The following is a 12,983-nucleotide window of genomic DNA, read 5'->3' on the forward strand; positions in this document are numbered from 1 at the left end:
CTTGAGCTGGGCCCTGCTTCCCCTTTTTCTTAGGGAAGATAAGCCCTTTAGGGTTTGTCTCCTACATTTGACTTCTTCCTTTGTCTCTAACTATCTTAACTCCACTCTTGCCTGGGTCAGTGCTGACAACTGAAAATGCCTGAGGCTTGCTCTAATGAGCTACTTAGAATGAGAGAAAAAAAGGAAAAAAGAAGAAAAATTCCCTTTTCAGAGCCAGTCCCCAACCCCCCAGTTACCAGTCAAAACCAGTGTTGGAGTTGGTGCCTGGTTCTGTGTGCCCTTTTTCTTGGCACACAGCTCTTTTTCAGTATTCTGAGCTCAGACAACTTCAGAAGCTTCTGTTTTTATTTATTTATGTATATTTTTATGCTCACCCAGTGTCTTCTTAAGATCCTCTATCTTCTTAGCCATATTTTCCTTCATTTCCATGAATTGATTTAGATTTATTTGAAAATCTTTGATCCAATTTCTGTTTCTGCTCCAAAGTTTTAATTTGCTTCTTTGGGCCATATTTCCCTCTTTCTTAGTACGGCTTGTAATTTTTTGCTGATGTCTCAGCATCTGATTATCTTGATGAGTTTACTCTGAAGGTCAGTTCCTCTTTCTTGCCTGAAACTTTATTGTTGATTGGCTTTGTGTTAAGGCTCTTCTTTGACACTTGGTTCAACTTATTCTAGATGTTTAAAACTGCCCATATTTAACTGATCAGATTTTTTCAGCTCTTCTTCATCTGATTTTTGCTCTGCATATGCGGTACAATTTTTAAGATTACACTATCTGTGCAATTGTTTTACCCCCAGGAGAAGGCTTCCTTTCCTCACTTCCTTCTCCAGGAATCTTGATCTGTTCTGTTTGTTTTTGTTTTGCCTCTGTAGTGTATTTTTTACTTTCCTTTCATTGACTCTAGTTGGTTTTGCCTGGAGGGCAAATGCTGGGAGGAGGGTCACTCCAGAGAGGACTTTTCCAAATCAGTGTTTCCCAGCCTAAACAGGCCAGGGACTCACAAAGGGGATACCAACCAGTTCCAAAGAGCCCTGGGGAGAGGGCCAGGAAAGAAAACAAAAAGCCTTTTGATGCCCCCCCCAAAGCTGTGCTTTCCTGGTCTGCCTAGCAGATGGCACTCTTCAGCAAACAGTTTGCAAAGCCCTAAGTAGGCAGTGTATCTTTAAACCTCCTCAGCTCCATTCAGCTCAACCCTTATCAGGGGAAGTGTTGAAACAATGGCCATGGCTGTTCTTGTCTCAGGAGGGCTAAACTGCAGTTCAGAGCTAGGACCCAGCAGTCTAAAGTCACCGATCAGAAGCCATGGTCAGCACTCAGCTGTGCCTGCCCACCCCCACTCTTGAGGAGGAAGGCTTCCACATCCCTCTCCATCCACAGCAGCCAGTCAGGGTCTGGATCCAAGACAGCTCACACTGAAGGTATGTGTGTGTGGCAGTTGCTGCAGAGCAAGTTACTCAGCATTTTTACCACAGTTTCTCTGCCTCTTCGCCCTACTCATACCTGGATGCTGTTCAGTGCTCCCCTGGCCTCCAGAGCCCCAGAACAGTTGTTGCAGGTGGTCTCTGCCTGTCCACTAGCTGTTGTTTTTGGAGGAGTGAGTACTGGAGCTCCCTCCTCTGACATCTTCAGAAGTTTCCTCTCACTGTCCATGTTTTAAACAGAAATTATGGGATACTAAAGACAAATCTTTCTAAGAGCGTATAGTGGTGTAATAATTTCCAGTTACATTCCAGCCATAGGAGGTTCACTTTTGATGGTACCCAAGTCTGGTAAGTGCTCCACAGTAGATGAGTTGCTGTTATTATCTTTATCATCGTCAACATTGCTTTGTGGTCATGTGTCAACTAGTTCTAACAGAATGAGCAGCACATGGGTCAGCTCCCAGTGGTGGTTGGTTAACATTCAGCCCAAATTACTTCCCAGGGCTGGAAGGGGCCTCTTCCTGCCTCATGACATTGGTGTGGCTCTGTACATTGGGACCATCTGTCAGCCCAGGAAAGCTCTGGTTTCCTCCGGCTGTAAAACTAGGAGTTGCTTTATACCCACCAACTCTTAATTGGCTCCATTATAATGGTCTTACATTTTGGTGGAACAAGTAAGAGACGTGGGGGGTCTTCAGGCCTAGTCAGGCAAAAGGAAGACTTCCTTTCCTAGTTCCACCATATAACAGTAAAAGGAATAATGATGATATTAAAAAAAAAAAATCCAGGATTCTGGTAGTTAAATTAGTAAGTTCATCCAGAATCAAAATACAAAAGTAACAATGCACAGGGTACATGCTGAGTACATGTAGGTTGAGTGAACACTGTCACACGATGAGCGTCCATGTCACTGCTACCCTACAGAGCAGGGCACATGACCCATGTGGGCCACTCTCTGAGAAGCAGATCCCCTGCTGTGGCAAATAAACCTCTATTAACCGCACTGTATGTGCACTTGGGATATAAAGTGGACACTCAAAGCGGAGACTCTATCCCAAGCTGCAAGACCCAAATATCTCCACTTGATGGCCACATGGCACTGTCCCCTCCACAGGTCACAAATGGAACCTAGCATCTGTGTTCTCCAGAGTTGCCAAGCCTGCTTCTTCATCTTATTCTCTGTTCTCAGTCTGGGTTGTTGGCCTCACCATGCACTCACCCACACATGGAACCTAGAGGTCATCCTTGACTCTATCTTATCCTTCACCCCCCAACGTCCTTCAATGCAACAGCAAACCCTAAACCTGCACACTTCTCAGTCCCTTCCTCTCTCCTCTCCTTGTTCCCACTGCCACAGCCTGGGTTTAGCCCTTCATCCTTTCACTCCTAGAGTGCCTGACTCATCTTTCCCCCTCCATCTCACTGCCCTCCAGTCCATTCTTTGCTCAGTGTCATTGGCATGCCATTTCTGAAAGACGAATCTAATTATATCACTCTTTTTGACAAAAATCTGACAGTGGCTTCCCTTCACCTTTAGGATACAGTCCAGATGACTCAACCTGGCATACAACAGCCCTGCCCACTTGAGAGCCACATCTCTCATGACCCCCAGGCTCTCAGACGGCTGCCAGGTCCTTCTTAGGCCACGCCTTCTCTCTCTGTTCCTTTGCACATGCTCTTCCACTTTGATGGAAAGCAGTGGCTAAATTCTATTCATCCCTAAAGACTCAGTGTGGCATTATCTCTTTCCAGAAGACTCCTCTGTACTTGGCAGATGCCCCACCCCACCTCCGTGTTCTCATAGCTCACCATGCATAGGCTTAGCTTTGCATTTCACTGTGTAGCATTTATTTGTTTGCCTATCTGTCTTCCCTTCCCACCTGACTGACTCAGAGTGCCTTAAGGTCAGGGGCACTAATTTGCTTGTCTTTCTGTTCCCAGCACCTGAAAGAATGCCTGACCTATAGTAGGCACTCAGTACAAAATAACTATTTAAGGTATATCCACAATTATAAATCTGAGACACTGTGAAATCGTTAACTATGTTCAAAATCACCAAAGAATGAATGTCCCCATCAGACTTAGTATATGGATATAAAGATTATATTCCCTATATTCCCTTTGTTAATAACCCTATTCTGCTCTTTTCCTTTCCATAGTGCAAGTGTTGAGCTTCTTAAGCCACCTTTTTTTCTCTTAGTTTTAACTAATAGAATTATAGTATTTAGCCTTGAAACTGCAGATTCTTTTAATTGCTGGTGAAAAGAAAATCAGCAAGATAAGAAGGAGAAAGTATTTTCTCTTCCCCTGCAGCTAAGGGTTTCTGATTTAATAGTTGATTGGGTTAGAATTTGATCTGATCGAGGGCAACTGTGTTTTCTTTGTGAGATCAGAGTCTTTCCAGAGTGAGTTTTCCCACATGGTTGGGTGCCAAGAAGTATGGGGAAAGCTCCTGGGAAGTGAAACCCATTACCTGCAAAGGTTGCCTTTCCCCAGGGGTTAGGTTTTTCTATTCCATTTCCTCAGTGATTACTGACAATAACTCTTTCATCAAAATTTCTGATTAGCAAAAGCAAGCTGGGTTCCAAGTAATCCCAGTCTGCACTTTACTCTAAGGATGAACAGGTGCTCATTAGTCTGTTATAATTATAAAGATTTCAGTCTCTCTGAAAGTTGATATATAAATATGGAGTAGAATCTCCACATCACTCAACTCATTTGCCTGAGAGCTCTGTAGGTAATTCAGATATTTTGCCTCAATTCATTGCTGTGGCTCTTAGACATCTTCTCTTGACTTTTGGTCATCTCAGATGAGTAACCTAGTCGCCTCCCAGATAATGAATTATGCTGACGTCAGCTCTCGTGCCAATGCAATTGAGAAGTGGGTGGCGGTGGCCGACATTTGCCGATGCCTGCACAACTACAATGGCGTGCTGGAGATCACCTCAGCCTTCAACAGAAGTGCCATCTACAGGCTCAAGAAAACCTGGGCCAAGGTGTCAAAGCAGGTGAGCACCAGCGGGCAACACAGCCCACTGCCGAGAGGAGGAGAGGCTGGGAGAGGTTGCTGAGAGCCAAGATAAATATTACTAATTAGGAAATCATTAACTGAAATGAGCAGCTCAGTTGCCAAAGAAAGGTGCCAACGTGGGTAATTACTGTGTTCTTACCACTTAATTGATTCCACTCATGTGCATTTCTTAACGGTTAATTTAGAAAATAAAATACATACCAAAACATTCATTAAAACAGTTTTGGGGACAACCTCAAACAATGAGGTTGTCAGTCAAGAATTATTTCCTGAACTATTTAGGCAGGGCAGATTGATTCCAAATGAACGCAGTAATGTCCAATGGACCCATATCTGGCATTCTTTCTCCCCCAAAGTAAGGGTACAAATGCCTTAGCGACCAACATGGGGACAAAGGGCCTCAATATTCACTTTTTTCTTTGTCATTCACATAGTAGATTGAAAGTTTTAGCATAAATACTTAAATGTGCAGAAATATTACTTTCTTAATTTTCTTTACTTGGACTCAGCTTGCTCAGAACTGTCGTTTTCATTCAGAAATTACAAGATGCAAATGAAATCACTGTTCTTTCCCTCCCTTCGTCCTGGCCTTCCCCTGGGTGTTGGTGGGTGTTGGGGAAGGCATCTCAGTCTTTTGCTGATTGGCCATTGGACACAGGCTGCTGTGAATTGTCTGTGCCTGATGTACCCATGGTCTGCCTACCCGGTACGGGAACCATGAGTGGTGACTGTACCTGGGGAGCTTGACTGACCTCGTCTCCCCCCTCAGCACCCACCAGCTCTGCTGATCCTCTGAGATTGGGCTGTGTCTTACTTCCAGCCCACCCAGCAGCCCCTACTACTGGCTTCCCTGTGCCTTGGTGATCCCAGTGGGCATGCTGACTCTTCATTATTATTAGATAACAACCTTGGCCCCTGAAAGAGCCTGGGAACTTTCCAGACTCTCCATGTCCTTTTGATGCCAGAGGATAGGAGGGTCTACTTCAGGCCCCTCCGCCTGACCCTCTCACACACTGCACTATGCCTATGCTGATATGACCACCCAAAGTTGGTGAGGGGCATCTGCAAGGGTGCCCACCACCAGGGACCAGGTGAGAAGAAGAGCATGGATACATTTTGCTGTCATTTCCTTGAAACTCTATGGTTTCTATTGCCTCCTCTGAAGATTTTAGCCCCTCTCAGAGATATTCACTATTTATTACTCTTTTCTACCTTGGTTTCCTTCTCTGAGCCTCTTTCTCTAGCACAGAAAAGACTTTAACTCCTCCCTATGTGGAAATCATATCCTTTACTGCATCCTCCTTATTTCTTAGTGAAAATGCAATGCTCTGAGAACTCCAAATTTGACCCCTATAGAACTCTCAAATCTGTTTTCTGTCAACAAAGCTGGTTCTTGGAAATAATAGCCATAGCTTGTATAAATACTGGTTTTTAAAATGCTTTTTATTTTGAAATTATTGTAGATTCCCATGCAGTTGTAAGAAACAATGCAAAGATCCCCGATACTCTATACCTAATTTTCCTCCAATGGTAACATCTTGCATAACTGTAGACAATATCCCAACCAGGAAATTGACATTAATACAATCCACCAACCTTACTCAGATTTCACCAGTTTTACCTGCACTCATGTATGTGTATTTAGTTCTATGATTTTTATTACATAGGTAGTTTCACTTGACTCCAGCCAGTCAAAATACACAACAGTTTCATCAAAAGGACCCCTTGGCTGCCTTTTTATAGCCATAGCTGCCTTCCTCCTTTCTACTACCCTGATTCCTGGCAACCTCTAATCTGTCTTCCATCTCTACAATGCCATTTCAAGAATGTTATATAAATGAAACCATATAGTATGTAACCTTTTAAGACTGACTTTTTTTCACAGCATAATTCCCTTGAGATCCATTCAAGTTGTTACATGTATCAGTAGTTAGCTCCTTTTTTATTCCTGAGTAGTAGTCCATGGTATAGATGGACCTCATTTTGTTTAACCACTTACCCTTTGAAGGGCATTTGTGTTGGTTCCAGTTTTTGGCTATCGCAAATTAAGCTGCTATGAACATTTATGTGCAGGTTTCTTCTGTATATATGTTTCCTTTCTCTGGGATAAATGCTCAGGAATGCAGTTGCTGTGTCATGTGGTAAGCATGTGTTTAGTTTTGTAAGAATCTCCCATAATCTTTCAGAGTGGCTGTACCATTTTATATACCCACCAGCGATGTATGAGTTATCCAATTTCTCTGCATCCTTGCCAGCATTCGATGTTATCATTACTTTTTATTTTGGCTATTCTGATTTCTCATGGCAAAGGATGTAAAACATCTTTGCATATGTTTTTTGCCACTGTATATCCTCATTGATGAAATGCCTGATTGTGTCTATAGCTTATTTTAATTGGATTATTTGTTTTTTTACTGTTGAGTTTTGAGAGCTGTATGTATACTCCTCCCACTTTCTTCTTCTTTTTCAGAATTGTTTAGCTACTCTAGGTCCTGTACCTTTCTATATAAATTTTAGAATAAACTTGTCTATGTCTGAAAAAAAAAACCTATGATTTTGGTTTGAATTGCATTAAACTATAGATCGGTTTAGGAATAATTGATATCTTTACTATATCAAGTCTTCCAATCCATGAACACACATGTCTCTTCATTTATTTAGGTTTTCTTTTATTTCTTTCATCAACATTTTGCAATTTTCAGCATACAAGTCCTATATGTGTTTTTGTTATTTATACCCAAGTATTTCATTCCCTTTGGAGAAATTTTAAATGTTATTATGGTTTTAATTTTGGTTTCTATATGTTTACTGTGAGTATATGGAAATGTGATTGGCTTTTGGTGTTGATCTTTTATCTGTGACCTTGCTTAACTCACTTATTAGTTCTAGAAGTTTTTTGGTAGATTCCTTGGGATTTTCTACATAGATAGTTATATCATATGCAAATAGGGACAGTTTTATTTCTTTCCAATTTGGATGTCTGTTATTTCTTTTTCTTGTCTTATTGCTCTGATTGGAACTTCCAGTACAATGAATAAAGAGTGGTGAAAGCAGTCATTCTTGTTTTGTTCTTGCTCCTGGTGGGAAAGAATTAAATCTTTCACATCATTGCGTATGATGTTAGCTGTAGGGTTTATATATATACCTGCTTTTTGTAAAGGTGGGGAAGTTTTCTGATTGCTTTTTTAAAAATCATGATTAAGTGTGGGAATACTGGTTTTAAAAATGGGCATCAGAATTTAAAAGCTGGACACTCCTTTGTTTGGCTAGGTTTTGCCTCCCTCTAAGGCAGTGATGGCCTCAGCTACTGGGCCATTGGGCACTAGAGACAAAGAGCATGCATCCTGTCACAGACCTAGTGTTCTGGTTTGCTAATGCTGCAGTAATGCAAAATACCAGAAATGGATTGGCTTTTATAAAGGGGGGTTATCTGGTTACAAAGCTACAGTCTCAAGGCCAAGAAAATGTCCAAATGAAGGCATCAACACAGTATACCTTCACAGAAGGAAGGCCAATGTCGTCTGGAAAACCTCTGTTAGCTGGGAAGGCACATGGCTGGCATCTGCTGATCCCAGGTTGTCTTCCAGCTCCTTTCTCAGCCCCTGAGCATTCTTCAAAATGTTGCTCTTGGGATGTTTTGTCCTCTCTTAGCTTCTCCAGAGCAAACTCTGGGCTAGCATAAGTCTGCTTTCAGTGGCCATCTCCAAATGTCTCTCTCAGTTGTTCTCCAAAATGTCACTCTTAGCTACTCTGAGCTCCTTGTGTCTGTGAACTCTTCTATAGGACTCCAGTGATTTAATTAAGACCCACCCTGAATGGGTGGGGTAACACTTCCATGGAAATAATCTTATCAAAGGTCTCACCCACAGTTGATTGAGTCACAACTCCACGAAAACAATCAATAGGTTCCAACCTAATCAACACTAATACGTCTGCCCTGACAAGACTGCATTAAAAAACATGGCGTATTGGGGGATGTAATACATCCAAACTGGCACACGTTGTTACACTTCATTAGGGTCAGTAAGTCATTTCTCTGCCTTCTCTTTCCTTCTCCTTCCCCTGTTTCTTTCTTCCTCTGAAGCTTGAGGCACCTAGGGATTCCTAAATATTCTTTAAGAAAGCTTCCGGGCCTTGCCTGTAGTTTACTCAACTGACATTCATGTCTGACAGGATGCAGGTTTAAGGATAACTGTACTGACCATGGATTAAGGATGATATGACTAAAATTGAAATTATTATTCGAAAGCCTGAATATATTGTCTGTGGAAGCATTACATAGAATATACCATTTCAGCCACGTATATGTGTCCCTCAAAGTTGCCTTAGCCTGGGATGATGGACTGTCCTCAAGAAAGGCTGTCTCCAGGGCCCAACACCCCACTCTAGTCCCAGTAGGTGGGGCCTGACTGCATATCTGCCCTGCTTCAGACACCTGTCCCCTCCCAGGATCTAGGTACAGTTTGGGAAGGCCTGGTAGAATCTGCATGCTGGAGCCCACCACATTTGCTCTTGGCTGTAGGAAACTGTACTTCTGAAGTTCTTTGAGCCACAGCCAAAGTTAGGAGGTCTGTCCAACCCCATCCCCCTACACACACACACACACACACACACACACACACACACACACACACAGGCCTTGCTGGCTGTCTTCTTCCTGGAACCCTTAGAAACCAATGGAGCTAAGCAGCCCTTTGGAGTCCTTTTGAAAACTCTCAAGACGCAGTGCAGCTGCATTCCAGACTGAGACCAAGTACTCTAAGGAGCTACACTACTGGGCATTCCAAGTGTTTCTCTGAGGGTCAGAGCCTAGCCAAGCTGCCTGGGTGTGGGAATTACCAGGAGCACATCATCATTCTGGAGGGACCATGCTACCATTCTCCCACTTCCTTTTAAAAAACACCAGACCAATATCAAAAACAATTTTATTACCTGGTAAATATCAGTTATATTTTCCTAACAAATTGATGAAGATATTCACAAGTGAAGAGATTTGGAGTAGAGGATATTGCTAGGTCAATAGCAGAGCAACCAAATATGTGCTTTGATGATTTGGAGGTTAATACTTGAAAAGATTCATTGTGAAAATTCCCTGACATGAGACCTCTCTTTAAGAGCGGTCCCATATTCCATATATGCTTTTCAGTTCTTTAAGTTCCTAAGTTTCCTGTGCATCACAATTTTTCTTTTCCACAATTTTTTCCTCTCTTTTTGAGTAAAGGCACTGATATTCGCTTCTCCACATGTTCTCCCCCTTTTTTGTTTAAGCTAAATTTTAAAGTAATGTCCTATCTCTACACCATGAGAATATCACATCACATCACAACCATTATCCTGGTTAAGGTATTGGTGCCTTCCACTATAGAAGAGAATTGAGCAATTTTGGGCAGCTCACTATCTTATCAACCCTAGGAATATTTTCATGAGATACTATGTTTTTTTTTCCTTTCTAGACAAAAGGACTAATGGACAAACTTCAGAAGACTGTTTCATCTGAAGGAAGATTTAAAAATCTCAGAGAAGCCCTTAAAAAGTAGGTCTATCTTAATTATTAAAATTATTCATAATTCAGAAATATATTTAAATAATTTATATAGTGTGCAAATGCTGACCTACCTCTACTTTTCTTTAAAAAGGAAAAAAAAAATGGGAAACTACTTCTATCATCTAAGTGATTTTCTGATTTCCCTTTACATTTGGAATACTGTGTATACAGTAAGTGTGGATTTACTCATATACAGAGCATTCCAAATAAGAAGAAAGTATCACCATAATAAGTCAAACCATCTTTTAGTACAAAAACTTTCTTGGTTAGATAGTTCCTAATGTAAGTACAATGACTAACTATGATTTTTTATGTAAATATTCCAGTACCTGTTTCTTACTGTTATTTATTTCTGGCTTTTTATTTCTCTTTCTGCACACACACACACACACACACACCATGCTATTCTCCTGCAACTGGTTTTCTCATAGTCTACCATACACATACTTAATCTATTCTGGAAAAGTATTAGTCCTGTAATGGGATAAGCCAAATAAATAAACTACAATGATGATGATGACAATAATGCTAATACAAGAACTATTTACTGAATACTTATTAAATGCCAAGCTCCATGCAAAATGCCTGATGGGTCTTATTTAAGCCTCACAACAAACAAAAGAGATAAGTTTTATTGTCTCCATTTTACAGATGAGAAATTTCTGGCTCAAAGAGGTTTGTCCATATCTCTTGTGGGTCAAACTTTTGACCTTTCTGGATCAAAAAGCCATGTTCTCAGTTCTAGAGAACCAGGCAAAACTCTCCCCAACCCCCCAAAAAAAACAAAGTTTCAATTAGGGTGCTGTTGTAATGTTAATAAGTCTTACACCATCTGAAACATTAAGTACTAATGGAAAACAGAAAATAAACTTACTATGAGGGAAAGCTCTAATAATATTAATCATTTGATCCAGTTCTTTAGGGATGAACATTTGTCCTTTAATGAGGGCAGAGACAGTTTCCTATGTCCTTTTACCCCTCAAAGAAGTGTGACCCAATTACAAGCCCAAAGAGTGGGCTAGCAAATGTTTTACACTTATCCATAAAATATCCTGTTGTTTGAAAATGCCATTATTTCAAACACATAGTAAAATTGACTATAATTTTGTATCACATTCTATTGTGGAATGTATTTAAAACTCTGTATATCATGAGCATGCTTCTGAAAATGGAATAAAAATAATTAACTGTTCAGGAATGAGGCAACATAGTTGCTTCCTGTTTATGTGGGGAGGGAAATAGACATCCGTTGTTAATGAGTGTTGAGATCACTGCCTTTTGCTCTTGCAGCTGTAATCCCCCAGCCGTTCCTTACCTTGGAATGTACCTGACAGACCTGGCGTTTATTGAAGAAGGAACACCAAACTTCACTGAGGAAGGCCTTGTCAATTTTTCCAAAATGAGAATGGTAGGTGATAATTTCATAATTAGCCTGTTTCCATGGCTTATGGAGAAGAAGCTAAGGAGCCATTAAAGTCACTGTTTGCTTCTTAATCACCAGGTGGAGCAGACTGCAAACACTGTTTTATCCCCAATGGTGGCTGATTGAGAGACTTGGGGCAGAGCCATTTCAGCTAGTAGTGAGGGCAAAGGGGTTGGGAATAAACCATCAGGGATGACTTTGTAAAACTGACAAGTGGTAGACAGATGCTAAAGGCTTCTTACTGGGCCACCGGGTTCCGAGCACCAAGTCAGAAGCAAGGAGCCCAAGGCAGTGGCACCCAGAGTTTGCCACACAGGAGCCAGTGGCCACCCAGTGCCAGCTGTTCCCCTGATTGTGAATCAGCATCTTCCAGCTGTTGGGGTTTCCCATGGATGTTACAGGGCAAGAAGCATCGACCTTCTTAGGTAGAGAATGAACAGGCAGAGCTCCTGCTACCTCACTGGAGAAAGCGCCTGACTGTGCTGAGAAAGGGCCCCAGAAGGAAGTGCTGAATGCAGGGAAACATGTTTACTTTTGTTGCTGTTGTTTTTTTTTCGCTAGATATCACACATCGTCAGAGAGATACGCCAGTTCCAGCAGACTTCCTACCGGATAGACCATCAGTCAAAGGTAATATTTTGCAGCTGTAAAAAATTAATAAAGAGAAAAGCAAATATTAATGAATTAGAAAACAATCATAGAGTTGAACAATAATACAAAAACTGCTTATGGAAAAGACAAATAAAATAGACCAATCTTTGGCAAGTCTGAGCAAGAAAGAAGAAGGTACATAGAACATCAAGAGTGATAAAGGGGACAAAGTTACAGGTACAGATGGCATTTTACTATTGTAAGAAAATACAATGTAACATATACCCCAAAATTTGGATATATAGACAAAATCAGCTACTTTCTAGAAAACAGAAATTACAAAAATTAGGTAAGGAAAATAGACTGAAAACCACAGAAAATATAAGGAAAGCTGGTTAAAGATTCATCCCTTAAATAAAGCACCAGGCCATGATAATTTTAAGGACAAATTATAGCAAATCCTCTATGAACATATTATTCTCATGCTTTATAAACTGAACCAGAACATAAAAATGATGGAAGTTACCCAACTCATTTTTTGAAGCTAGTATGATTCTTAACAGTGCTGGGCAAAGAAGAGCAGAAGAAAAAAAAATTACAGGCCAATGTCAGTTATGAAGATAAATGTAAAAATCTTAAATTGCACGTTAGCGAATCAAATCTAGCCTCACAGTAGAAGAATTCATTTAGTCAAAACCAAATAGGGAATGCAAGTTTGGTTCAGCATTAGAAAATCTTTCACCATAATTCATTACATTCTGATGGAAAGGAAAAATAAAATTGTATGGCCATGATGATAGATGCTGAAAAAAACATTTGATACAATGTAACTCTGATTCTTGATTAAAAAAAAAAAAAAAACTATTAGCAAATCAGGAGTAGAAGGAAACCTCTTTAATACGATAAAGGTACCTACCAGAAACATGTGTTTTTGCAAAATATTGGCTGCATTATTATTTACCATCTTCC

The 12,983-nt window shown here is 40.7% G+C and overlaps 1 protein-coding gene across 3 annotated transcripts in view; it reads left to right on the forward strand.

Annotated features, from left to right (window-relative positions):
- The window catches only part of RASGRF2 (Ras protein specific guanine nucleotide releasing factor 2), a 301,469-nt gene that overhangs the window by 278,036 nt on the left and 10,450 nt on the right, over positions 1-12,983 (forward strand). For all 3 annotated transcript variants that reach the window (XM_037801641.1, XM_037801642.1, XM_037801643.1), the window contains 4 exons: positions 4,235-4,432; positions 9,909-9,988; positions 11,291-11,408; positions 11,985-12,053. In XM_037801641.1, the coding sequence (XP_037657569.1) occupies positions 4,235-4,432; positions 9,909-9,988; positions 11,291-11,408; positions 11,985-12,053 (465 nt within the window). The remainder of the gene's footprint in view (positions 1-4,234; positions 4,433-9,908; positions 9,989-11,290; positions 11,409-11,984; positions 12,054-12,983) is intronic.

This window comes from Choloepus didactylus, chromosome 13 (genome assembly GCF_015220235.1).
Source record: "Choloepus didactylus isolate mChoDid1 chromosome 13, mChoDid1.pri, whole genome shotgun sequence".
Taxonomy (NCBI): domain Eukaryota; kingdom Metazoa; phylum Chordata; class Mammalia; order Pilosa; family Megalonychidae; genus Choloepus; species Choloepus didactylus.